This window comes from Nomascus leucogenys, chromosome 10 (assembly GCF_006542625.1).
Source record: "Nomascus leucogenys isolate Asia chromosome 10, Asia_NLE_v1, whole genome shotgun sequence".
Taxonomy (NCBI): domain Eukaryota; kingdom Metazoa; phylum Chordata; class Mammalia; order Primates; family Hylobatidae; genus Nomascus; species Nomascus leucogenys.
This window is the reverse complement of record NC_044390.1, coordinates 90,699,639-90,727,243: the sequence shown is the minus strand read 5'-3', so window position 1 is coordinate 90,727,243 and position 27,605 is coordinate 90,699,639. Positions and strand designations below refer to the sequence as shown.

At 51.1% G+C, this 27,605-nt stretch overlaps 1 protein-coding gene and 1 long non-coding RNA gene across 4 annotated transcripts in view; one reads left to right on the top strand and one right to left on the bottom strand.

Annotated features, from left to right (window-relative positions):
- RILPL1 (Rab interacting lysosomal protein like 1) overlaps window positions 1-27,605 on the top strand; it is a 61,348-nt gene that overhangs the window by 11,983 nt on the left and 21,760 nt on the right. For 2 of the 3 annotated variants that reach the window (XM_030821611.1, XM_030821613.1), the window contains exons 3-4: window positions 20,281-20,399; window positions 21,051-21,272. In XM_030821611.1, coding sequence (XP_030677471.1) covers window positions 20,281-20,399; window positions 21,051-21,272 — 341 coding nt within the window. Of the gene's footprint in view, window positions 1-2,309; window positions 2,423-20,280; window positions 20,400-21,050; window positions 21,273-27,605 lie in introns of all 3 variants that reach the window. The other variant, XM_030821612.1, reaches the window with a different exon arrangement.
- LOC115837015 lies at window positions 14,982-16,154 on the bottom strand. The gene is made up of 3 exons (XR_004032086.1): window positions 16,027-16,154; window positions 15,539-15,666; window positions 14,982-15,451 (listed from the first exon to the last, which is right to left on the bottom strand). It is a non-coding gene; the product is annotated as an uncharacterized LOC115837015 (long non-coding RNA).

The window sequence follows — 27,605 nt, the reverse complement described above, 5'->3', positions numbered from 1 at the left end:
TCCCTTATCTCTGATGGAGTGCCCACTCTGTGCCTGTTCTGGGCTTTGCCAGGTTGGAGGCAGGGCAGGGAGGCACATTCTGGGGCCTGTGTCTCCCTGCTGCAGTGACTTGGACATTAGAAAGTTTTCTAGCAGCAAAGTAAGCCTGGGCCTGGAGGACCCTGGAACCCTATCCCAATTTCCTTCAGCCCAAGAAGGAGGACTTTTTTGTTTGTTTGTTTGTTTTGAGACGGAGTCTCACTCTGTAGCCCAGGCTGGAATGCAGTGGTGCAATCTTGGCTCACTGCAACCTCCACCTCCCAGGTTCAAGTGATCCTCCTGCCTCGGCCTCCCAAGTAGCTGCGACTACAGGTGTGCGCCACCACGTCCATCTAATATTTGTATTTTTAATAGAGACGGGATTTCACCATGTTGGCCAGGCTGGCCTTGAAGTTCTGACATCAGGTGATCTGCCCACCTTGGCCTCCCAAAGTGTTGGGATTACAGGCGTGAGCCACCGCGCCCGGCCTTGCCTTTTCATGTCCGAATTGTCTGAATCATATTCCATTCTATGGCCTTACTGCATGTCGTTTGCCCACTCATCTGTGGATGGACCGGTGAGATGTCACCACCTTTTGACTGTTGTGAATCGCGCTGCTGTGAACGTCGTGCTCAAGCTTTTATGTGGACCTATGTTTTCAGTTCTTTGAGGTATATACCTAGGAGTGGAATTGCCGGGCCATAGGGAAACTATGTTAAACTTCCGACACTTCTGCAGGGTGCCCAGAGGCCTCAGGGACCCACAGGGCCTGGACCTGAGGGCTCTGAGCCGCTTCCCTGTGCATCAGTGCACGCACGCTGGCAGCGCCCTCCACCCAGGGAGCTTTGCTTCCACAGCCTTCCAGATCCCTGCTGGGCTTGTCATGAATCAGCCCACACGTGAGCAATCTGAGACGCACTTAAATGGCATCTAGTATGGGTCTCGCTCCCAAAGGGTTAGCTCAGGAGGCGCACGGCGGCAGCCCTCCCGCCTGAGTGGAGAGGCGGGGCAGATGCCAGGCATGCCTTCCGTGGTTATTTTTATTTTGCATGGGAAACCATGGGAACACAACAAGGAGAAAACATGTCTTCCACCTGCTAGGGGAACAGACCTGGGACAGACAAGGTCCTTGGGAGAAGGTGGAGACCGGGAAGTGAGGGCTGAGAATGTGCCAGGCAGAGGCCAGGGGTAGACCGAGGACTTGGGGGTGCAGTCGTCCAATTCCTATGTGGGGGGTGAGGGGGTGCTGAGAGGAGCCAGCCCTGCATGGAACAGTGTGGCCTTCCCAGCAGTTCAACTGGGACATTGTGCTCAGAGGCACCTGGCAGGCTTCTCTACCCCCGGAAGTCTCCAGATTAAAAAGCACTTTGCTCCCGGCTGTTTGTGGAAATCCAGTTTGTCAGCTGGAGGGCAGCTCGCAGAAACTTGTTAGCACAGGCAGAAATGAATGACAGGTATGCAAGCCGTCGTGCCGGGGGATGGGGTGTGAAGATTTGCTCATGGGTCTGGAAAAAAATCTTTGGGCTCTAAAGGAACAACTTAGCCACCAGGGGAAGAGGAAAACTGACCACGTTGTCATTTTCTGAAGGGCATTACAGAACAACACTGTGCAATAAAAGAGAAGTCATTGTCATTCTTCTACTTGGCACATTCAAAAAAGTAAAAAGAAACAGATGAAGTAATTTACTTTTTATTTTTTTATTTTTTCGAGATGGAGTCTCGCTCTGTCGCCTAGGCTGGAGTGCAGTGGGGCGATCTCGGCTCACTGCAACCTCCACCTCCCAGGTTCAAGTGATTCTCCTGCCTCAGCCTCCCAAGTAGCCTGGACCACAGGCACGTGCCACCACGCTCAGCTAATTTATGTATTTTTAGCAGAGACGGGGTTTCACTGTGTTAGCCAGTATGGTCTCGATCTCCTGACCTCGTGATCCGCCCACCTCAGCCTCCCAAAGTGCTGGGATTACAGGCATGAGCCACCGCGCCCAGCCAGATGAAAGTATTTTCTATAATATATTTTATTGAACCCAGTAGATCCAAAGCAGTAAGTATCCTTGTAACATGTAATCAGTATAAAAATTATCAATGAGATTATCAATGAGATATTTTGCATTTTTTTCATATTAAGTCTTTGAAATCTGGTAGAATACATACATATGTATGTATGTGTGTATATGTGTATATATTCATATTCTATTGTGAAAAAAATCTAACGTACATTTTACATAAAATTTACCATCTTAACCGCCGCTCTCCTTTTTTTTTTTTTTTTTTTTTTTTTTTTTTGAGACAGGGCTCTGTCTTCAAGGCTGGAGTGCAGTGGCGCAATTATAGTTCACCATAGCCTCAGCCTCCTGGGCTCAAAAGATTCCCCCACCTCAGTCTTCTAAGTAGCTGGGACGACAGGTGTGCACCACCATGCCTGGCTAATTTTTAAATTTTTTTGGTAGAGACGGGAGTCTCACTATGTTTTCCAGGCTGGTCTGAAACTCCTGGCCTCAAGCAATCCTCCTGCCTTGGAGTCCCAAAGTGCTGGGATTACAGGCGTGAGCAACCACACCCGGCCCTGTCTTAGTCATTTTTAAGTGTACAGTTCAGAGGCATCAAGTACATTCACAGTCTTGTGCAGCCACCACCACCATCCATCTCCAGAACTCTTTTCATCTCGAAAGACTGAAGCACTGTCCCCATTAAACACTAATTTCCTACCCGCCACTCCATTGGCCCCTGGCACCTACCATTCTACTTACTGTCTCTATGGATTTAACTACTCTAGGCGTCTCCTATAAGTGGAGTCATATGGTATTTTTCCTTTTGTGTCTGGCTTATTTCACCTAACAATGTTTTCGAGGTTTATCCATGTTGTAACCCATGTCAGAATCTCCTTCCATTCTAAGGCTGAGTACATTCCATTGTGTGCAGGCCCTACATTTGTTTATCCATCAACTGACAATGGCAATGCTTGCAGCATATGTCCATTTGGATAGGCCCCATTTCACGTGCTCAGTGGCTGCTGGTGGCTGCCGAATTGGACACATTGAGTTCAACTGTGCTCTCAGAAGCGTGGTGGCTCATGCCTGTCATCCCAGCATTTCAGGAGGCCGAGGCGGGTGGATCACTTGGGGCCAGGAGTTTGAGACCAGCCTGGGCAACATGGCAAAGCCCCATCTCTACAAAAAATACAAAAAGTAGCCAGGTGTGGTGGCGTGCCCCTGTAATCCCAGCTACTCGGGAGGCTGAGGTACGAGAATTGCTTGAGCCCGGAAAGCGGAGGTTGCAGTGAGCCGAGATTGCCACCACTGCGCTCCAGCCTGGGCAACACAGCAAGACTCGCAAAAAAAAAAAAAAAAACAACAAGAACAAAATTGCTGTGCCCTCTCTCTGGGCCTTTCTTCATATGTTTGCCATACTGGCTTCTTGCAGCAGTCATAATAAATGACCACAAACTGGGTGGGCAAAAACAGTTTATTCTCATAGTTCTGGAGGCCAGAGATTGATAGTCGGGCATCAGCAAGGCCATGCTCCCTCCAGCGCCTCTCAGCAGGAGTCCTTCCTTGCCTCTGGGGGCTGTCGGCATCCTCACTTGCGGCTACGCCATCCCAGTCTCTGCCTCTGCAGCCAAACATTCTCCTCCGTGTCTGTGTGTCTCAGCTCCCTCTCCTTTATCTTTTGTTGTTTAATGGGATTTTTTTGTTTGTTTTTTGTTTTGAGACAGGGTCTCACTTTGTCCCGCAGGCTGGAGTGCAGTGGTGCGATCTCGGCTCACTGCAACCTCCGCCTCCCTCACCTCCTGCTCAGGTAATCCTCCTGCCTTAGCCTCTCAAGTAGCCGGGACTACAGGCATATGCTACCATACCCAGCTAATTTTTGTGCTTTTTGTAGAGAGAGGGTTTCACCATGTTGCCCAGGCTGGTCTCAAGCTCCTGGGCTCAAGTGATCTGCCTGCCTCAGTCTCCCAAAGTGCTGGGATTACAGGCATGAGGCACAGCACTCAACCTCCTTTGTCTTATAAGGATACCCGGTATTGGATTTAGGGCCTACCCCTCATCCCCCCTCATCCACCATGACTTCATCTTGACTAATTACATCTGCAAATACCCTATTTTCAAATAAGGCCACATTCTGAGATTCTGGGTCGCTGGCATTACAGCGATCTGGAGCCACCATGCCCAGCACTGTTTAGGTCAGATTCTTCCAGGAATTAATCTGAGACAGGGATTCCCACACAACTGACTTATGAAAGAAGTGCCCCTAGAGGGGAGGGAGTGGAGGAAGTAGGACAGGGAAAGCAAGAGGAAGCGGAGCAGAGCCGTGATCTCAGCAGAGTCCGGCAGGGTGGCCTCAGCCTGAGCCCCTGGGGAGTCTGGAATGTAAGTTACACCTCAGGGTTTTCCTGCCCTTAGGCGAGGAGCTGGACTTCTAGTGCAGAGCCTGCCAGCCAGGATGTCTGAGGTAGCAAAGGCACATCAAAGAGCAGTGGTGTAAACATGGGCCCAGGTGATCTGAGACCAACTTCCTGAGAAATGTGAGCTGTGGTCATCATCATTCCCATGTTGAAGGTGCTTTGCTCCCTCTGATGGGCTGAAAAACACACTGGTCTGATATGAAGAGACCCAGATTACAGCTCCCACATGACCACTAACTAGCAGTGAGATTTGGGCCAAGTTGCTCAATCATCTCAGGGCATTTTCTCTCTTTTTTTTTTTTTTTGAGACAGAGTCTCGCTCTGTGGCCCAGGCTGGAGTGAAGTGCTGCAATCTCAGCTCACTGCAACCTCCACCTCCTGGGTTCAAGCTATTCTCCTGCCTCAGCCTCCCGAGGAGCTGGGATTACAGGCCTGTGCCACCACGCCTGGCTAATTTTGTATTTTTAGTAGAGACGGGGTTTCTCCATGTTGGTCAGGCTGGTCTTGAACTCCCGACCTCAGGTGATCCACCCCCCCCCACCCTCCCAAAGTGCTAGGATTACAGGTGTGAGCCACCACGCCCAGCCTGGTGTTTAGCTTGGTGGCTCACGCCTGTAATCCCAACACTTTGGGAGGCCGAGGCGGGCGGATCACGAAGTGAAGAGACAAAGACCATCCTGGCCAACCTGGTGAAACCCCGTCTCTACTAAAAATACAAAAAAAATTAGCTGGGCATGGTGGCAGGCACCTGTAATCCCAGCTGCTGAGGAGGCTGAGGCAGGAGAATCGCTTGAACCCGGGAGGCGGAGGTTGTAGTGAGTTGAGATCGTGCCATTGCATTCCAGCCTGGAGACAGAGTGAGACTCTGTCTCAAAAAACAAACAAAGGCCAGGCGCGGTGGCTCACGCTTGTAATCCCAGCACTTTGGGAGGCCGAGACGGGCGGATCATGAGGTCAGGAGATCGAGACCACGGTGAAACCCCGTCTCTACTAAAAATACAAAAAATTAGCCAGGCGTGGTGGCGGGCGCCTGTAGTCCCAGCTACTCGGAGAGGCTGAGGCAGGAGAATGGCATGAACCCGGGAGGCGGAGCTTGCAGTGAGCCGAGATCGCGCCACTGCACTCCAGCCTGGGTGACAGAGCGAGACTCCGTCTCAAAAAAAAAAAAAAACAACAACAACAACAACAAAAAAACACCACAGTATATATTCACTCTTATTGTCAAATAAAAGCACAAAAAGTGACACTTCCCTTTGCTTCACCCCCACTGCACTGCCAGAGGGTTTCTATCCATCTACACATAAATTCACTGTTTATTTTGTTTTCAAAATAAAAGAAATTGTGCTATGAATTACTTGTCCTTTTTTATAAATTAAAATTATGTATTTTAATTAAAATTCTGTATTTTAATTTATAAAATTAAACACTTTGGGAGTCTGAGGCAGGAGGATTGCTTGGGACCAGGAATTTGGGACCAGTCTGGGCAACATAGTGACACCCTGTCTCTACAAAAAATTTTTTAAATTAGCTGGGCATGGTGGTGCACACCTGTAGTCCCAGCTACTCAGGAGGCTGAGGTAGGAGAATCTTTTGAGCCCAGGAGGTCAAGGCTGCAGTGAGCCTTGATTGCACCACTGCACTCCAGCCTGGACAACAGAGCAAGACCCTGTCTCTTAAAAAAAAAGTATTTATGTATTTATTGTTTAGATTGTCTATTTTTTAATTGAGGTGAATTCATGTAATATACAGACAACAATTTTAAAGTGCACAGTTCAGTAGCATGTAGTATACCATTTAATTCAGCAGCATGTAGTATATCATTTAATTTACTCATAATGGGCTGGAGGCGGTGGCTCATACCTGTAATCCCAGCAATTTGGGAATCTGAGGCGGGCGGATCACTTGAGGTCAGCAGTTGGAGACCAGCCTGGCCAACATGGTGAAACTCCGTCTCTACTAAAATACAAATATTAGCCAGGCGTGGTGGCGCATGCCTGTAATCCCAGCTACTCAGGAGGCTGAGGCAGGAGAATCGCTTGAACCCAGGAGGCGGAGTTTGCAGTGAGCTGAGATTGTGCTCACTGTACTCCAGCCTGGGTGACAGAGTGAGACTCTCTCAAAAAAAAAAAAAATTTTTTTTAATTATCACAGTGTTGTACAACCATCACCTGTTTTGTTCCAAAACATTTTCACCACCTTCCTGAGGTGACTCTGCACCTGTCAGGTCTCTCCCCAGCCTCTTGTCTCTGCACTCCCTCCCTGTAGTTAGAGCCGCTGGCAGCCTCTAATCTGCTTTCTGCCTCTGTGGATTTGCCAGTTCTGGACATTTCCTATCAATGGAATCACATCGTATGCAACCTTGGGGTCTCATCTTAGACCCCACGTCGTTTTCGAGGTTCATCCATGCTGTGGCGTGTCAGAGCTGCTTTCCTCGTTATGGCTGAATCGTCCTCCGCTGTGTGGACTGAGCGCATTGTGCTTATGCATTCTCAGCGGGGGGACATTTGGGTTGCTTCCATCTTTCGGCTGTTGCAAATAGTGCTGCTGTGAACTTTGTCACTTAACGGTCCAGCTCAGTGTTTTCGACGGCACGTTGTGTCTCATGGTGTCCCACTGCCTGGATGGTGCCTGGCTGGTGGATGTTAGCTCACTGCCAGATTCTCACTCCCACACGTGGCTGCCGTAGCCGGCCACAGACAAGCTTCTCCATGGTGCCCCTGCCCAAGTGTCTCTTAAAATCTAGGTCCCCAGATCCTGAATTGCTGGGTGTCTATGATGGCTCACAACCCTTCCAGCTTTTAACAGTGTCTGTTAAGAATACTTGGCCTTCTTTTAGTTTTCCAAAGCACTCTTGTACTTTCTCTTAGCGGTGACCTGTGAAGCAGGGAGGCCTGGTCTTTCCGTGTTAGGATAAAATGACAGCTGACACTTAGAGACACTTAGACACTCTGGCCCTGGGTCCCTCTGTTGTGAGCACTTCACATTGATGAAGCGTGCACAGGCCTCTCGAGAGCACCGAGGCCTGAGGGGAAAGCAACTAAGAGGCGAAGCCGGGATCAGAGTCAGGCGCCAGGCCCCTGCCTCGGTCTCACAGCTCCTACGGCTGCCGCCCAGGAAGGTGATGAGGCTGCTGGGCTTCCACATAGACCCATGCGCCCCTCTCTCCGCACGCTCGCCTCTCGGGGAGCCAAGGCAGCCCCAGCAAGGAGTAAATGAGTGAGTAGATCCTGGCGCCCCAGCACAGGGCATGTCCGGACAAGTGTTCAAACGGCAGGCGGGGGGTCGGGGGAGTTTGTGGCTTTGGCACTGACTTCTGTCTACATGGGACCTCACCCCCCAAACACACACGTCACACACATACGCCACCCACACAGACACACACATACACCCACCCACACACACGCCACACATACACAGACCTCACACACACCATACACACACGGACCTCACACACCACACACACACAGATGCCACCACAGACATACACACACACTGCACATACTACACACACCACACACACACACCTCACACACCACACACAAACCTCACACACACACCACACAGACCTCACACACACATACAGACCTCACACACCACACACAGACCTCACACACACCACACACACATACAGACCTCACACACCACACACAAACCTCACACACACACCACACACACACATACAGACCTCACACACCACACACAGACCTCACACACACACCACACACACATACAGACCTCACACACCACACACAAACCTCACACACACACCACACACACACATACAGACCTCACACACCACACACAGACCTCACACACACCACACCACAGACCTCACACACACCATACACACACGGACCTCACACACCACACACACACAGATGCTACCACAGACATACACACACACACTGCACATACTACACACACACCACACACACACACCTCACACACCACACACAGACCTCACACACACACCACACACACATACAGACCTCACACACCACACACAAACCTCACACACACACCACACAGACCTCACACACACATACAGACCTCACACACCACACACAGACCTCACACACACACCACACACACACATACAGACCTCACACACCACACACAGACCTCACATTCACACCACACACTGACCTCACACACACACCACACACAGACCTCACACACACCACACACACACATACAGACCTCACACACACACACACAGACCTCACACACACACCACACAGACCTCACACACACATACAGACCTCACACACCACACACAGACCTCACACACCACACACAGACCTCACACACACCACACACAGACCTCACACACACCACACACACAGACCTCACACACACCACACACAGACCTCACACACACCACACACACATACAGACCTCACCCACCACATACACACAGACCTCACACACACACCACACACACAGACTTAACATACACACCACACACAGACCTCACATTCACAGCACACATACACACAGACCTCATACACACACAGACCTCACATACTACACACACACAGACGCCACCACACAGACATACATACACTCCCACTGCACACACCACACACACACAGACCTCACACACCACATACACACAAACCTTACACACACCACACACACACAGACCTCACACACCACACACACACAGACCTCACACACACATCACACACATATACCACACACACAGACCCCACATTCACATACACAGACCTCACACGCCACACACAGACATACACAGACCTCACACACCACACACACATCTCATACCACACCCCCCACATGCCCAAGGGTCGCCTTTCTGGGAAGCGTTAGCCATGTCCCCGGGTCCCACCAGCTAAACCCAGCACTGCTCTGCAGCAGTGGCCCTGGGGCATAGAGAGGAGAGAGGGCACAGGCGGGCCCCCCAGGTGGCCTGGGAATCCCTCACAGGACCCACGGCCGGAGGCAGGAGAGCAGAGCTGATGGGGAGAGGGCTCATTTCACAACTGCAAGCGGGGGGCCCGGCTTGGTCGCCAGTTCTGCACTTAAAGTGGACACAGATCAACTCCTGCAGCCACCTGCTGACACCCTGTCCTGCGGCTGGGCTCCCCAGGGGTCTGGGGGGGCCTTCCCCTGTCTTCCCCCATCTCCTCATCGGGAGCCCCTGCCCCACGCATGCCAGGCCTCAGCTCCAGGGACCAGTTGTCCTTATCTTCCCCCATCAGGAGGCGGAGATGAATTGTACCAGAAGGGCCCTTGGCCAGCTAGTGTTTCTTATCTTTTCCTTTTAAACATTCTGGTGGAAAACACGTCACAGAATTGCCCCTCTGTAACCTGTGTAAGTGCACAGGGCAGCGGTGTTTACTACGTGCACAAGGGTGGGTAGCAGAGCACTGGACCGCTTTCATCTCGCCGACGAAAACTCCACGTCCGTGTCTGTGGGTTTGACTTCTCTAGGGAGCTCCTCCTGTGAGTAGAATCATATGGCTGTTGTCCTTTGTGCCTGGCTTTTTCTCTAAGCATAAGGTCTTCAGGGTTCATCCATGTGGCAGCATGTGACAGGATTTCCTTTTTTTTTTTTTTTTTGAGATAGAGTTTTGCTCTTGTTGCTCAGGCTGGAGTGCAATGGCACGATCTCAGCTCACCGCAACCTCCACCTTTCAGGTTCAAGCAATTCTCCAGCCTCAGCCTCCCAAGTAGCTGGGATTACAGGCATGCGCCACCACGCCTGGCTAATTTTGTGTTTTTAGTAGAGACAGGGTTTCTCCATGTTGGTCAGGCTGGTCTCGAACTCCCAACTTCAGGTGATCTACCCGCCTCAGCCTCCCAAAGTGCAGGGATTATGGGCATGAGCCACCGTGCCCAGCTGATTTCCTTCCTTTTTTAAGGCTGAGTAACGTTCCCTTGTATGGACAGACCACATTTTCTTTATTCCATTCATCCGTTGATGGACATTTAGCTTGCTTCTACCTCTTGGCTATTTTTGTTTGTTTGTTTGTTGTTGTGAGACGGAGTCTCACTCTCCTGCCCAGGCTGGAGTGCACTGGCGTGATCTGGGCTCACTGCAACCTCTGCCTCCCGAGTTCAAGGGATTTCCAGCTCATTTTTGTATTATTAGTAGAGACGAGGTTTTACCATGTTGACCAGGTTGTTCTACAACTCCTGACCTCAAGTGGTCCGCCCTCCTCGGCTTCCCAAAGTGCTGGGATTACAGGTGTGAGTCACCACGCCCAGCCTTGGCTATTGTTTTTTTTAACAACTTTTTTTTTTTTTTGAGATGAGGTGTCACTTTGTCACCCAGGTGGAGTGCAATGATGCGATCATAGCTCACTGCAGCCTCTAACTTCTGGGCTCAAGCGATTCTCCCACCTTGTCCTCCCAAAGTGCTCAGATTACAGGCATAAGCCACTGCGCCTGGCCCACCTCAGTGGTTTTTAGAATATTCACAAAGTTGTCCAACTATCACTACTGTCTGATTTTTGGAAATTGTTGTCATCCCAAAAGCAGTCCCCCATTCTCCCTATTCCCCCCAGCCCTAGGAAACCACTGGTCTTCTTTTTTTGTTTTTTTTGTTTTTTTTCAAGACAGAGTTTTGCTCTTGTTGCCCAGGCTGGAGTGCAGTGGTGTGATCTCAGTTCACCGCAGCCTCCACCTCCCGGGTTCAAGTGATTCTCCTGCCTCAGCCTCCCAAGTAGCTGGGATTACAGGTATGCGCCACCATGCCTGGCTAATTTTGTATTTTTAGTAGAGACGGGGTTTCTCCATGTTGGTCAGGTTGGTCTCAAACTCCCGACATCAGGTGATCTGCCCACCTTGGCCTCCCAAAGTGCTGGGATTACAGGCGTGAGCCACCGCACCCGGCCACTGGTCTTCCTTCTGCCTCTGTGGACTGATCTATTCTGGACATTTTATGTGAATGGAGTCGTACAACATTTGTCCTTTGTGCCTGGCTTCTTTCATTCAGCATCATGTTTTCAAGCTTTATTCATATTGTAGCATGAATTAGTGCTTCATTCCTTTTTATGGCTAAATAATATTCCGTTGTAGAAATGTATCATGGCCGGGTACGGTGGCTCATGCCTGTAACCCCAGCACTTTGGGAGGCCAAGGTGGATGGATCACTTGAGGTCAGGAGTTCGAGACCAGCCTGGCCAACATGGTGAAACCCCATCTCTACTAAAAAACACAAAAACTAGTCGGGTGTGGTTGCACACGCCTGTAATCCCAGCACTCAAGAGACTGAGGCAGGAGAATTGCTTGAACCCAGGAGGTTGAGGTTGCGGTGAGTCAAGATCATGCCACTGCACTTCAGCCTGGGGCACAGAGTGAGACTCTGTCTCAAGGAAAAAAAAAAAAGATGTATCACTTTTTGTTGATCCATTCATCTGTTGAGGGACATTTGGGTTGTTTCCCCTTTTGGCTATTATGAATAAGGCTGCGGTGAATGTTTGTGTACAGGTGTTTATGTGGACATGTGATTTCAGTTCTTTGGGGTCTATACCTAGAGTAGAATTACTAGGTTAAATGGTAACTCTGTGTTTAACCACCACACCATCTTCCACAGAAGCTGTACCACTTTATTTTATTTTTTGAGACAGAATTTTGCTCTGTCGCTCAGGCTGGAGTGCAGTGGTGAGATTTTGGCTCACTGCAACCTCTGTCTCCCAGGCTGAAGCAATTCTCATGCCTCAGTCTCCCAAGTAGCTGGGATTACAGGCATGCGTCACCACGCCCAACTAATTTTTGTATTTTTAGTAGAGACAGAGTTTTACCACGTTGGCCAGGCTGGTCTCGAACTCCTGACCTCAAGTGATCTGCCCATCTGGGCCTCGCAAAGTGCTGGGATTACAGGCATGAGCCACTGCGCACGGCCTAGCTGTACCATTTTACATTCCTATCAGCAGTATATAAGGGTTCTAATTTCTCCAAATCCTCATACATACACACATACATCCTATTACCTGTCTTTTTTTTTTTTTTGAGACAGTATCTCATTCTGTCACCCAGGCTGGAATGCAGTGGCACGACATAGCTCATTGCAGCGGCACGACATAGCTCATTGCAGCCTTGAACTCCTGGGCTCAAGCAATCCTCTTGCTTCAGCCTCCTGAGTAGCTGGGACTACAGGCATGTGCCATCACACATCACACAGTTAGTATTTTTTAATTTTTTGTAGAGACAGGGTCTCCCTATGTTGCCCTGGCTGGTCTCGAACTCCTGGGCTCAGGCAATCCTCCTGTCTTGGCCTCCCAAAGTGCTGGGATTACAGGCATGAACCACTGTGCCTGGCCTCAGTCTTTCAAATAGCCGCACAGTGTCGGTTGTACAGTGGTTAATTTCACCATCCTCCTCCTGAGGCATGTGGGCACACCTACCTGTTGAGGGCCCCCCACGATACAGTTGCTAGAGTGCGTGTGTGAGCTTTAGCAGGTAAGGCCAAATGAATTTCCATAGTAGCACTTCCAGCAGCAAGGCACACGTCTTCCAGCTGCCCCACTTTCTCACCAGCACTTGGTGGTGTCAGTCCTTCTCATTTTAGCCATTCTGGTGGCTAAATGGATTCTTGCCCCTTCTTTTCATCCCTGCCTCTGCACACAAGCCATGGCTGACATCTCTGTGGGGTCTTAGGGCTTTTGTGCAGCTCTCTGCCTCAGAGCTGAGCAGGACCCGGCAGGTACTAGAAGAAACCCGAGTGGTCATTCAGCTTGAAGGGCTGTACTCATGCCCCCCAAGGCCATCGGTGGGAGATTGCACCATCCAATTTCATGGCTTTGTGTAGCTTTCCACTATATGTACTTTACATGAACAGTATCATCAGAAAGGTGGAGAATGGAAAAAAATTCACGTACCCATTTTGCAGATGAGTGAATAGAGGCTCAGAGAGGTGAGCATCACTTCAGAAGTCATAAGCTGCGAGCCTCGATGGCACCAGGTAGTGGAGCTCAGCTTTCCGTTCTCCGGGGCCTCTCAGTGCCTTGGTGCCCTGTCCACATTTCCCATAATTCCCTGCGCTGCAGGGTCCTTTCCCTCCAGCCATGTTGTGTGCATACAGAGGACACCCACCCCTGCTGGAAGTCTGTCCTCTCTGGCTGCCCCTTCCTGGTCTCCTCCACCTGACCCTCCTGCTCTGCACAGCCCCTACATGTTGAGACCCTGAGGTTCCTGTTGTCCCTGCAGGGGATAATCCAACCCTTGACCCGAGCCTTAAGGCACTGTGTGGCCTGGGCTTGTTTTAGCTCATGCGTGCATCTCCCCCATGGCCTCTGCGCCTCAGCCCACATTGCCCTCGGCCCCCGATGCAGCCCCTCCCCCAGGGCCTTTGCACTCGCTGCTGCCTGCACTGCGCTGTCCTTGCCACCAGGCCTCCCTTCTTCTGTGGCCTCTGGTCTCAGTGGAAATGACCCCTGCCCTGAGAGGCCTGCCCTGCACCCATGGTCTGCATGGGGTCTCCCTGGTCACTTTTCTCAGCCCCTGTCACATCCGTCACGGTGCTCAACTTGGTCTGTAATGGCACGTGCCTGTCTGACATCTGTAAACCAGTGAGAGCAGAATCAGGTTTCATTTATTCACCATGCTGACCCTCATGACTAGTTCAGTGTCATGTACACAGCAGGTGGTCAATAAACACTTGATGGCCAGGTGTGGTGGCTGATGCCTGCCATCAGGGCCCTTCGGGAGGCCCGAGGGAAGGTCACTTGAGCCCAGGAGTTTGAGATCAGCCTGGGCAACATGGCAAGACCTTGTCTCTATAAAAAAAGATTCAAAAACGAGCTAGCTGTAGTGGTGCATCTTTGTAGTCCCAGCTACTCAGAGGCTGAGGTGGGAGGATCACTTAAGCCCAGGAGGTGGAGATTGCAGTGAGCTGTGATCTTTCCACTGCACTCTAGCCTAGGTGACAGAGACCCTGGGTCAAAAAAAAACAAAAAACAAAAACTCGATGGCCGGACACAGTAGCCCACACCTGTAGTCCTAGCACTTGGTGGGACTCAGTTGGGAGGATTGCTTGAGGCCAGGAGTTCAAGACCAGCCTGGGTAACACAGTGAGACTTTAAAAAAATTTTTTTTTAATTAGCCAAGTGTGGTGGTGCACGCAGTGGTCCCAGGTCCTGGGGAGGCTGAGATGGGAGAATCACTTGAGCCTGGGAGGTCAAGGCTGCAGTGAGCTGTGATCGTGCTACTGCACTTTAGCCTAGGTGACAAAGCAAGACCCTATCTCTAAACAAACAAACAGCCTGGGCGCAGTGGCTCACGCCTGTAATCCCAGCACTTTGGGAGGCCGAGGAGGGCAGATCACTTGAGGTTAGGAGTTCGAGACCAGCCTGGCCAACATGGTGAAACCCTGTCTCTACTAAAAATACAAAAATTGCCAGGCATGGTGGCACATGCCTGTAGTCCCAGCTACTTAGGAGGCTGAGGCAGGGGAAGTCCATGAACTGAGGAGGTAGAGGTTGCAGTGAGCCAAGATCGTGCCACTGCACTCCAGCCTGGGCAACAAAGTGAGACTCTGTCTCAAAAAAATAAAAATAAAATAAAAATAAAAATAACTTGATGGGTGAACATTCTTGGGGGGGTACACATATGCAAAAATATGTGAGGGCACCCCCAGAAGGTGGCCCTGTCTGGGAGAAAGTGGGGACTAGAGTCTGCCCCGTGGTGACACATTCTGGTGACCTTAAGGGAGCCTTCTGCGTCTCGTGCCCTGGTGGCAAGGCAGTTTGGTATCACGGAGAAGACATGGGATCTGGAGTCAGAAAACCTGGGCTTGAGTTTTTGGCTGTAAGACTTTGAGAAAAAAAAAATATCTCTGGGCCTCAGTTTTTCATATATGTAAAGTGAGACTGATGTTAGAAACAACAGTAATGATAATAAGACCCATTTCCAGTGGTTGGAATGAGAATGAAATAGGGTCCAGGGTGCAAAGCAGTTTATCCTTCCTGGGCTTGGCTGGAGTACGTCGCACTTTGGGAGTGCGGAAGAAGGACCGGTTCCCGTTCATTGGCCACCCTCGGGCCTCTGCTGTCTGTGGGGCCCTGGAATACAGAGACGAATGAGACAGGCCGATGCCTCCAGGACGATCATATAAAATCTCAAGCTCAAGCTCAGGACCCAGGCCTTACCTGGGTTTGTGGCCCTGGCAGCATCGCCCGCTGTTCTGGAAACACACCAGGGATGCTTGTTCATGGTGGTGACCACCGAGAGAAGAGAGAGGAGGTCAGCGGCAAGCACTCTGATGCAATGGCGCAGCCTAGGGGGAAAGTCATGCCAAGGAAATAGCTGAGGGGTCGCCGCTGTGCTTTCTCCTCATGGGATTAGATCTGGCTGCACGTCCTGAGTCCAGGGGGCTAAGGAGGACGTTTCCCCCTCATTCACCTGGGATTGAGCCTGGCCATTGCAGGCCAGCCCAGGCTTCAGGGAGCAGGTGTGCACTGGCAGCCCCAGTACCTACGGAAGGCTGAATAATGGCCCCAAAATATCAGGTCCTAGTTCCTAGAACCTGTGGATGCCACCTGATGTGGTAACGTCTTTGCAGGTGTGTTATTTCATTCCAAATATTGAGATGGGGAAGTTATCCTGGCTTACTTGGGTGAGCCCAGAATGTACTCACAGGTGTCCTTGTAAGATGGAGGCAGGGAGAGATTTGGCACTGACAGAAGAGGAGGCAGCCACGGAACCACAGAGGCAGAGACTGGAGAGATGTCACCACAAGCCGAGGAGTGCTGGTGGCCACCAGAAGCTGGAAGAGGGAAGGAACAAAATTTCCCTGGGCCGGGCATGGTGGCTCAGGCCTATAATCCCATCGCTTTGGGAGGCTGAGGTGGGTGGATCACCTGAGGTCAGGAGTTTGAGACCAGCCTGGCCAACGTGGTGAAACCCCGTCTGTACTAAAAATACAAAAAAATTAGCCGGGTTGTGGCGGGTGCCTGTAATCCCAGATACTTGGGAGGCTGAGACAGAAGAATCGCTTGAACCCTGGAGACAGAGGTTGCAGTGAGTTGAGATCGCGCCACTGCACTCCAGCCTGGGCTACAGAGTGAGACTCTGTCTCAAAAAAAAAAAAAAAAAAAAAGGCCGGGCGTGGTGGCTCACGCCTGTAAATCCCAGCACTTTGGACGGCCGAGGCAGGTGGATCACGAGGTCAGGAGATCAAGACCATCCTGGCTAACATGGTGAAACCCTGACTTTTCTAAAAATACAAAAAATTAGCCGGGCGTGGTGGCAGGTGCCTGTAGTCCCAGCTACTCAGGAGGCTGAGGCAGGAGAATGGCATGAACCCGGGAGGCGGAGCTTGCAGTGAGCCGAGATCGCGCCACTGCACTCCAGCCTGGGCGACAGAGTGAGACTCCATCTCAAAAAAAAGAAAAAAATTAGCCAGGCGTGATGGCACGTGCCTGTGATCCCAGCTACTTGGGAGGCTGAGGCAGGAGAATCACTGGAACCCAGGAGGGGGAGGCTGCAGTGAGCCGAGATCATGCCACTGCACTCCAGCCTGGGTGACACAGTGAGACTCTGTCTCAAAAAGGAAAAAAAAAATCTCCCTTAGAGGTCCAGAGGAAGCATGGCCCTGGTAACACCTTGACTTCAGGTTCATTTGGACCTTCTGGCTTCTAGAGCTATGAGAAAATAAATTTCCAATGTGTTAAGATACCAAAATTATTGGTCATTTGTTACAGCAGGTGCTGGAAACTGACACAGCACCCGTCCTCACAGGTCATTAATTCAACAATAACTTAACGGGCACCTGCGGTGTGCAAGGCACCATGTGGGGCCCAGGGAATGTAACAGTGACTAGGGCAGACAGGGCCTTGCCCTCCTGTGGCTGACAGTCTAGTTAGGGTTAGGGATGAGGGGTGGACCTCGCCCACCTGCGGTGTGCCAGGCACCATCTTCAGGGCTCTGTGTGTATTAACTGTGAAAGTTGTCTGAATCAAAATGGGGCCACCAATGTTACCCAAAACCCTGACAAATGGAACCCGGGAAGGCCATGAAGAGAGGGTTTTCACGCTTGCATGCCCGATAACAAAAAAGACTCTGGAAAAACGACAGCTTTGCACAAAGGCCTTTGTAAGCTTTCACAAAAAGACTTCTGCTAGGACGTCTGCCCGGCAGTGGCCGGTCCAGCCTCAGACTACAGTCACCCTTGTTATTGATCTTTGTAGCCAAGGATAATTATTAATATTTCAAAACAATTATGTAACCCTCCTTATTTTTTCCTTTAAAATTCTTTGTCTTCCTTTACCTCCCTGAATACACATAGTTTACTATGGCAGGCGGATTCCCATTGCAACGCTCTACTCCCAAATAAATAGCTTTTCCTTTTTTTTTGAGACGGAGTTTCACTCTTGTTGCCCAGGCTGGAGTGCAGTGGCGCGATCTCAGCTCACCGCAACCTCCACCTCCCAGGTTCAAATGATTCTCCTGCCTCAGCCTCCCAAGTAGCTGGGATTACAGGCATGCGCCACTAAGCCTGGCTAATTTTGTATTTTTAGTAGAGATGGAGTTTCTTCATGTTGGTCAGGTTGGTCTCGAACTCCCGACTTAGGTGATCTGCCCGCCTGGGCCACCTAAAGTACTGGGATTACAGTTTTTGTTTTGTTTTTTGGGGTTTTTTGGGTTTTTTTTCTTTTTTATTTTTTCGAGATGGAGTCTCGAACCGTTGCCCAGGCTGGAGTGCAGTGGCGCGATCTCGGCTCACTGCAACCTGCGCCTCCTGGGTTTAAGCGATTCTCCTGCCTCAGCCTCCCGAGTAGCTGGGACTACAGGCACGCACCACCAGGGCCAGCTAATTTTTGTATTTTTAGTAGAGACGGGATTTCACAATTTTGGCCAGGATGGACTCGATCTCTTGACCTTGTGATCTGCCCGCCTTGGCTTCCCAAAGTGCTGGGATTACAGGCCAGAGCCACCGGTGCCCAGCCTGAGGTTTTTTGTTTGTTTGTTTGTTTGTTTCGAGGAAGGGTCTTGTTCTGTCACCCAGGCCTGGAGTACAGTGGTGCAATCAAAGCCCACTGCAGCCTCGAACTCCTGGGCTCAAGTGTTCCTGCCTCGTCAGCCTCCTAAGTAGCTGAGACTACAAGTGGACACCACCATGCTTGGCTAGTTAAAAAAAAAAATCTTTTTGTAGAAACAGGGTCTTGTTATGTTGCCCAGGCTGCTCTCAGACTCCTGGCCTCAGTGATCCTCCTGCCTCAGCTTCCCAAAGCACTGGGATTACAGGCGTGAGCCAACATGCGTGGCCATCTTTTATTTTATTCTATTTTTAAATTTTATTTACTTTTTATTTTTGGGACAGAGTCTTGCTGTTGTCACCCAGGCTGGAGTCCAATGGCACGATCTTGGCTCACTGCAACCTCCACCTCCCAGGTTCAAGTAATTCTCCTGCCTCAGCCTCCCGAGTAGCTGGGATTACAGGTGCCCACCACCATACCTGGCTAATTTTTTTTTGTATTTTTAGCAGAGACAGGATTTCACCATGTCGGCCAGGCTGGTCTCAAACTCCTGACCTCAGGTGATCCACCCGCCTCAGCCTCCCAAAATGCTGGCATTACAGGCATGAGCCACCACGCCTGGCCCATCTCTTATTTTAGAGAACCTTTCTCTGTTCATCATTTAGGTTGACATAATCAATCCTCACAACAGTCTTAGGAGTTGTGGGGACTATTATCATCCTACTTTATAGAGGTGGAAACTGAGGCACAAAGAGGCTAGCTCCAAACCAAACTGCTGATAAACAGGAGAGCCAGTGTCTGAGCTTGAGCCCAGCCTGAATCACTGTGCAGTGTCATCTTTTGTCAGATAAAAGAATGTAAGAGGCTGGGTGCGGTGGCTCACGCCTGTAATCCCCAGCACTTTGGGAGGCCGAGGTGGGCGGATCACTTGAGGTCAGGAGTTTGAGACCAGCCTGGTCAACATGGCAAAACCCTGTCTCTACTAAAAATACAAAAATTAACCAGGCGAGGTAGCACATGTCTATTGCCTCAAGCTACTTGGGAGGCTGAGCTGGGAAGATCACTTGAGCCTAGGAGACAGAGGTTGCAGAAAGCCAAGATTGCACCACTACGCTCCAGCCTGGACAACAGAGTGAGAATCTGTCTCAAAAAAAAAAAAAAAAAAAAAAAAAAAGTAAGAGACACATAGGAACTGTAAAAAGTGCCATAAAGGTAATACATGAGGCCGGGCACGGTGGCTCACACCTGTAATCTCAGCACTTTGGGAGGCCGAGGTGGGTGGATCACGAGATCAGGAGATCGAGACCATCCTGGCTAACATGGTGAAACCCCATCTCTACTAAAAATACAAAAAATTAGCCAGGTGTGGTGGCAGGCCCTGTAGTCCCAGCTACTCAGGAGGCTGAGGCAGGAGAATGGTGTGAACCCGGCAGGAGGAGCTTGCAGTGAGCCGAGATCGTGCCACTGCACTCCAGCCTGGGCGACAGAGTGAAACTCTGTCTCAAAAAAAAGAAAAAAAAATGTAATACATGGTGGGTCAGGGATGGAAAGAAGCGAACGAATGAGGTGGGTGGGAGGTAGAGGCTGTCATTAGGTGGTCAGAGGAAGGGAGGCCTCTGTGAAGAGGTGACGTTTGGGCTGAGGCCTGAAAAATGAAGCACGCCAGCCACAGGGAGGTGAGAAGGAAGGGACTGATGGGCAAGGAAGAGGCCTCAAGGTGGGAATGACCTCGGGGGGGAATCAAGGAATAGAAAGCAGGCACTGGGGAGGGCAAAGGGCGTGAGTGGAGAGGATGAGGCTGGGGAGGAGGCTGGGGGCCACTAAGACCGCAGTTTCATCCTCAGCAGAAGTGGTGGATGATTTCAACATAGGAGTAAGGTGGGCTCACCTGCCGGTCTCACTTGCCCACCCAGGCATGTCAGAGCGGGAGCGACAGGTGATGAAGAAGCTGAAGGAGGTGGTGGACAAACAACGCGACGAGATCCGCGCCAAGGACAGGGAGCTGGGCCTGAAAAATGAGGACGTTGAGGCTGTGAGTGACACACCCCGACCTGTGTCCACCCTCCCAGCCAGTATGTGCCAGCCAGAGACCAGACCCTCCACTCAGCAGCTCCCTTCTCTCCCTCATTGTCATTCTTGGGGCTCCGTGGGGTGTGGATCCTGCTCATGGCTTGGCGGGCCCAACCTGGAAACAGCAAGTCTTCACTGGCAGAGCAGGAGGAAACGTGGCACTGCCCGGTGAGCAGTCTCCTCCCGCCTCCTGGGAAGGCCCCGAGGCCTCGGCCAACTTTGCTCTGACCCCAAGGCCTCCTCCAGCCCCACCACTTCGTGCCCCTCTGTGAGCAGACTTAGCAGGGTCCAGCATGCTCCAGGAACCCATACAGTGTCTCTGTGTAAATCAGAAAAAAATGCCCCTTTCTAAAGGCATGATACTTCCATTTGTTGGGAAATTTTCACAATGTATTAATTCTAGCAAGACACCCTTCCATCTGCCATAAAATTATCATAGTAAATACACAAATTGCCCATCTCTAGCATCATCAGCTATGAGAATATGAACAACTTTCAAACAAAGATGTCTGCAATGTAAATGGCACACCTATGGATGGTTTGCCATTGCGCAGTGCACAACCTGAGCTACCGCAGGTGGCAGCCCTGCACAATGGTCTCCCTTTTTCTACAGTTACAGCAGCAGCAGACACGGCTGATGAAGATCAACCATGACCTTCGGCATCGGGTCACGGTGGTGGAGGCCCAGGGGAAAGCCCTGATCGAACAGAAGGTGGAGCTGGAGGCAGACCTGCAGACCAAGGAGCAGGAGATGGGCAGCCTGCGAGCAGAGCTGGGGAAGTTGCGAGAGAGACTGCAGGGGGAGCACAGCCAGAATGGGGAGGAGGAGCCTGAGGTGAGCAGGAAACTGGGTACAGAGGTGGTAGCAGGGGGTCAGTCTGGGGGTTGGCTCAAGGCAGGCAGGGTTGCCTTGTTTTCCCCGTTATACTTAAGAAAATGGCCAGCCTGGGCAACATAGCAAGACCCCAATTCTCTACAAACATTTTATTAAATTAGCCACGCGTGGTGGTGAACACCCGTAGTACCAGCTGCCTGGGAGGCTTAGGCAGGAGGATCACTTGAGCCCAGGAGTTCAAGGCTGCAGTGAGCCATGATTGCACCACTGCGCTCCAGCCTGGGTAACAGAGCCAGACCTGTCTAAAAAAAAAAGAGAGAGAGAGAGAGGGAGAGAGAGAGAGAAAACGAGAGGCTCAGAGAGAACAAGCTACTGGCCTGAAGACACACAGCTGAGGGGCTGGAACCCCAGACTCCCAGCATTCTCCCACCTCAGCGATGGTTATTAGGCACCTGCCATTTATTTATTCATTCATACCAATGATTGTTGACTATGTAGCCGGCCCAGAGGATAAAATAGCAAAATACAGACATGATCCCTGTCCACATGGAGCTTACAGTTTAGTATGGGAGGCAGACGTTAGTTAGTCCAGACCTTAGTCATTAATCACACAGTACCATATGACCCAGCAATTCCACTCCTAGGCACATATCCAAAAGAATTGAGAGCAGGTGTTCAAACTTTTACATGAAGTCCAGGTGTGGTCACCTGCACTTGTAATCCCAGCCCTTTGAGAGGCTGAGGCAAGGGGATCAAGAAGATCACTTGAGGCCAGGAGCTCAAGACCAGCCTGGGCAACATAGTGAGACCCCATCTCTACAAAAAATTATTTAAAAATTAAAACCTTGCTTTTGGGCTGGGTGTGGTGGCTCACACCTGTAATCCCAGTGCTTTGGGAGGCTGAGGTGGGCAGATCACTTGAGGTCAGGAGTTCAGGATCAGCCTGGCCAACATGGTGAAACCCTGTCTCTACCAAAAAAAAATACAAAATTAGCTGGGTGTGGTTGTGGGCGTCTGTTATCCCAGCTACTTGGGAGGCTGAGGCAGGAGAATTGCTTGAACCTCGGAGGCGGAGGTTGCAGTGAACTGAGATTGCGCCACTGCACTCCAGCCTGGGCAACAGAGTGAGTCAGACTCCATTTCAGAAAAAAAGAAAAAAGAAAAACTTAGGTGTGGTGGCACATGCCTGTAGTCCCAGTTACTTGGGATGATGAGGCAGGAGGATCACTTGCGCCCAGGAGTTTGAGGCTGCAGTGAGCCATGATTGAGCCATTGCACTCCAGCCTGGGCAACAGAGTGAGACCCTATAGCAGCACTATTCACAGTCGCCAAAAGGTGGAAACAACCCACATGTCCATCAGCGGATGAATGGGTGAACAGGGGTCTGTCCATACAGGGGAGTATGATTCAGCTCTAAAGAGGAATGCAGCCCTGGCCACGCGGCAGCACAGATGAGCCGCACAAACATCATGTGGAGTGAAAGAAGCCAGGCCCAAAAGGCCAGTGTGTGACTCCGTTTGCACGAAATGTCCCAGAACAGGCAAATCCATAGAGCCAGAAAGTAGATTGGTGTCCAAATGGGGCTGGGGGAGGGAGGAATGGGGAGTGACTGCTGATGGGCATGGGGTTCCCTTTGGGGGCGATGGAAATGATCCAGAATTAGAGGGCGGTGATGGTCGCACAGCACTGTGCATGTTACTGTCTGCGTGGCCAGAGCTGTCCATCACAGCCACGGCTGACATACAGGTAGGCCCAGGGCTGCAAGGTGGGCACTAGGGGTGTCTGTTCCTTAAATGTGCCCCTAGACTGTGTCAGGAACACAGAGGGTGAGATCGTTCATCCTGGCAGAGCGGGGGAGGTGGGGTTTCAGGGAAGAGCTGTTCCTGAAGCCGGGCGTCAGTGTTAACACTGAGACTTTGACAGGTAGAAATGTGGAAAATGGAGATGCTGTTTCAAAACAGTAGAGTGAACTTTAGGGACACACTCAGGCTTGTGTTTTCTCCCAGCAGATATTTATGAGCTGTTGAAAGTTTGCAGACGCTGCGCTAGTAACCTGAGTTACAGGTAGGGGAGGTAGGACAGACAAGCTCACAGTCAGGTGGGTTCAAGTCCCAGCACAGTCATTAGGTATCCTGTGAATTTGGTAGATACTTCCAGGTTTGCTGTAGGACAGGACAGGCATCTGGGATACAAGTGAGGAAGGCTGGGGAGAGAAGTCTTAAAAGGGAGTAGTTGCCAGGCGTGGTGGCTCACACCTGTAATCCCAGCACTTTGGGTGACCGAGGCAGGCAGATCACTTGAGGTCAGGAGTTTGAGACCAGCCTGGCCAATATGGTGAAGCCCCATCTCTACTAAAAATACAAAAATTAGCCGGGCGTGGTGGTGCACACCTGTAGTCCCAACTACTTTGGGGGGCTGGGACAGGAGAATTGCATGAACCCGGGACATGAAGGTTGTGGTGAACTGAGATCACGCCACTGCACTCCAGCCTGGGCGACAGGGGTGAGACTGTCTCAAAAAAAAAAAAAAAAAAAAAAAAAAAGGAGCGGTTAAGGGCTGCTTTTGGCTAAAAATGACATAAGCCTAAGTTAAAATGGTTTAAGAGTTGGGAGGCCAAGGTGGGCCGATTTCCTGAGCTCAGGAGTTCAAGACCAGCCTGGCTAACATGGCAAAACCCCATCTCTACTAAAATACAAAAAATTAGCCAGGCATGGTGGCTGCGCCTGTAGTCCCAGCTGCTCGGGAGGCTGAGGCAGAAGAAGTGCTTGAACCCAGGAGACAGAGGTTGCCGTTAGCTGAGTTCGCACCACTGCACTCCAGCCTGGGCAACAGAGCGAAATTCTGTCTCAAAAAAAATGGCTGGGTGCAGTGGCTCACTCCTGTATTCCCAGCAGTTTGGGAGGCCAAGGCGGGTGGATCACCTGAGGTCAGGAGTTCGAGACCAACCTGGCCAACATGGTGAAACCCCATCTCTACTAAAAATACAAAAATTAGCTGGGCATAGTGGCGCGTGCCTGTAATCCCAGCTACTAGGGGGGCTGAGGCAGGAGGATCGCTTGAACCCGGGAGGTGGAGGTTGCAGTGAGCTGAGATTGTGCCACTGCACTCCAGCCTGGGAAACAGAGCGAGACTGTCTCAAAAAAAAAAAAAAATGGGGCCAGGTGCAGTGGCTCACACCTGTAATCCCAGCACTTTGGGAGGCCAAGGCAGGCGGATCACAAGGTCAGGAGATCGAGACCATCCTGGCTAACACGGTGAAACCCCATCTCTACTAAAAATACAAAAAATTATCCGGGCATGGTGGCGGACACCTGTAATCCCAGCTACTCGGGAGGCTGAGGCAGGAGAATGGCGTGAGCCTGGGAGGCGGAGTTTGCAGTGAGCTGAGATTGCACCATTGCACTCCAGCCTGGGCGACAGAGCGAGACTCTGTCTCAGAAAAAAAAAATGTTTAAGAGGGAAAAAACGGATTAACTGATGACGATTTACTGAACTGTGTTAACTCTGAGTGTACTAAAAGCCGTTTTTTTTTTTGTAAGCTCACCCCCCCCCCCCCCCCCCCCCCCCCCCCCCCCCCGAACGTTATTGACTGGTTAGGAGTGGCTTCAGGTACAGCTGGCTCCGGGTGCTCACGAGCTGCTCTCAGGAATGTGGCTCTGACCTTCTCAGGCCCTGCTTTCCTCTGTGCTGTTGTCATTCTCAGCCAGGCTCTTGCCATACAGTTGCCACTAGTATTTGACCAGCATAGCAACCCCAGTCAAAAGAAATGGCCTGTTTCCCTAGAATCCCAGCAAAAGCCTCAGGAAATCCTCATTGGCCTATCACTGAAACAACTATTGTGGCCAGAGACCTAGAATATGCATGTTTATTCCTGAGTCATATGGCTGCGACCCAAGCCACATGGACTAAAAGTGGGAGGGAGGTCTTTCTCCAGAAGAAAATAGCAGTGACTTAACGCAAAGAACTGAAGGAAGGATAAAGGCCAGGCAGAGACAACAGCTGTCATCTGCAGTGCTAGGGAGTCAGCACCCAGGGACCACGCAGAGCTTTGAGTAGTAGGGGTGCGGGTCCCTTGCAGGGGTTCTACAGGCGAGCGAGACACTCAGCTGTTTCACTGGAGGACAGGGAAGGAGCTTGTGGCAGACATGGTTGTCAGGAGCCCTTTGCAATAAGCCAGGTGAGAAGGTGAGGGCTGAACTCAATCTATGACAGTGGGAAGGAAGCTGGTGCCAAAGACAACCTCCAGGCTGAGGGTAGGGCGGTGGCCACCTCTGCCCTGCTCCCTGCTCCTAGTGTGCCCCTTCCAACCTTCAGGCCCCCTGCTCAGGCCGGTCTCCTGGCCAGGCAGGGCCTGGCCCACACCGGGGTCTCAAGAGCATTGAGACTCCCAGCCCTGTTCCAGGACTTTTTAGCAACAAGGGACATTTCACACCACCTTGGCCCGACTGCCTGTCAGTTTCATCTTCCCTGTCTGGCAGCCAATGGGGCAGGGAAGAAATGAGGGAGTAAAATCAGGCTGCAGTAATGTGACCCCGCCAGGCTGCTTTGCAGCGTGCTTTCCCAGGCTCGGCGCAGCTTTGCTGGGTTTGCATCTATCCCTTGGAGCTCTGTGAGTTCAGGAGGCTTGTCAGTCACACAGGGGAGCTGCAGGTTGTGGTGGCTTCACCACTTGCTGCTGTGTGACCTGGGCCTGTCCATCTCTTTGGTGGTCAATTTCGTCATCTGACAAGTGAGGGTATGAGCTTGACTCAGTAGGTTCACTGTTTCGCGCAGCTGGGAGAGAGGAGTATAAGATCAGAGGAGGGCTTGGTGAAGTCAAGAGGCAGGGACAGTGGCTCACGCCTGTAATCCCAGCACTTGGGGAGGCCGAGGCAGGTGGATCACCTGAGGTCAGGAGTTCGAGACCAGCCTGAGCAACATGATGAAACCCCCCGTCTCTACTAAATATACAAAAAAAGCCGGGCATGGTGGTGGGTGCCTGTACTCCCAGCTACTCGGGGGACGAAGGCAGGAGAATCGCTTGAACCCGGGAGGTGGAGGTTGCATTGAGCCGAGATCAAGCCACTGCACTCCAGCCTGGACGACAGAGCAAGACTTCGTCTCAAAAAAAAAAAAGAGGCAGGGTCAGGAAAGATCTCGAAGGCTTCGGGCCAGGTCCTGTGGATAGGCGTGTCCCAGGGTGGACTGTGGACAGGCCATTCCAGGCAGGGGGAACAGTGAGCCAGGCCGGAGAACATGCAGCATGTGGCTGGGGTCAGGGGTTTATCCCAGGGCAGGATTTGGAGGACATGAGAGCTATGGAGGGTCGCAGAGCTAAAAAGGAATCTGTCTCATCATTGCCACGCAGTTCTTTCTGAGCTGTGTCACTGTCATTGCAGTGTGATCACCAGGAGACAAGGCTCTTTCTATTTTTATAACTTCCTTATTGAGATGTAATTCATACGCCATGCACTTCAGCTATTGTGTGCTCACCACCGCTGTCCAGAACATTCCCATCACCCCCATCAGAAATCCCTGCTCCTGTGGTAGCTGCCTCCGCCCCTCCCCAGCCCTGGGCCACCAGCAGGCTGTTTCCCTCTGTGTATTCACCTGTTCGGGACATGGCATCAGTGGGATCCTACAACATGTGGTCCTGCCTGGCTTCTTTCACTTAGCGTGTTTTCTCGTTAATCCAGGTCCTCATATTTCAACTCAAGGTTTCCTGCCTTTCACAGACTATATATATATGTATATATATATTTTTTCTCTTTTTTTTTTGAGACAGGGTCTCACTCTATCACCCAGGCTGGGGTGCAGTGGCACAATCTCGGCTCACTGCAACCTCCACCTCCCGGGTTCAAGCCACCATGATAGGCTAATTTTTGTATTTTTAGTATTTTGTATTCCCCATGTTGGCCAGGCTGGTCTTGAACTCCTGACCTCAAATGATCTGCCTGCCTCTATTTTATTTTATTATTTATTTATTTATTTATTTACTTATTTATTTAAAGTGAGGGTCTCACTCCATCACCCAGGCTGGAGTGCAATGGCGAGATCTTGGCTCACTGCAACCTCCATCTCCTGGGTTCAAGCAATTCTTGTGCCTCAGCCTTCCGAGTAGCTGGGATTACAGGTGCGCGCCACCACACCCAGCTCATTTTTGTGTATTTTTAGTAGAGACAGGGTTTTACCATGTTGCCCAGGCTGGCCTCGAACTCCTGACCTCAAATGATCCACCCGCTTTGGCCTCCCGCTGGGATTACAGGCGTGAGCCACCGTGCCCGGCCACACGTTTTGATTTCGTAACAGGTTTTGTTTTTGTTTTGTAAAGTGCGGGCTGCCTGCATAGGGAAA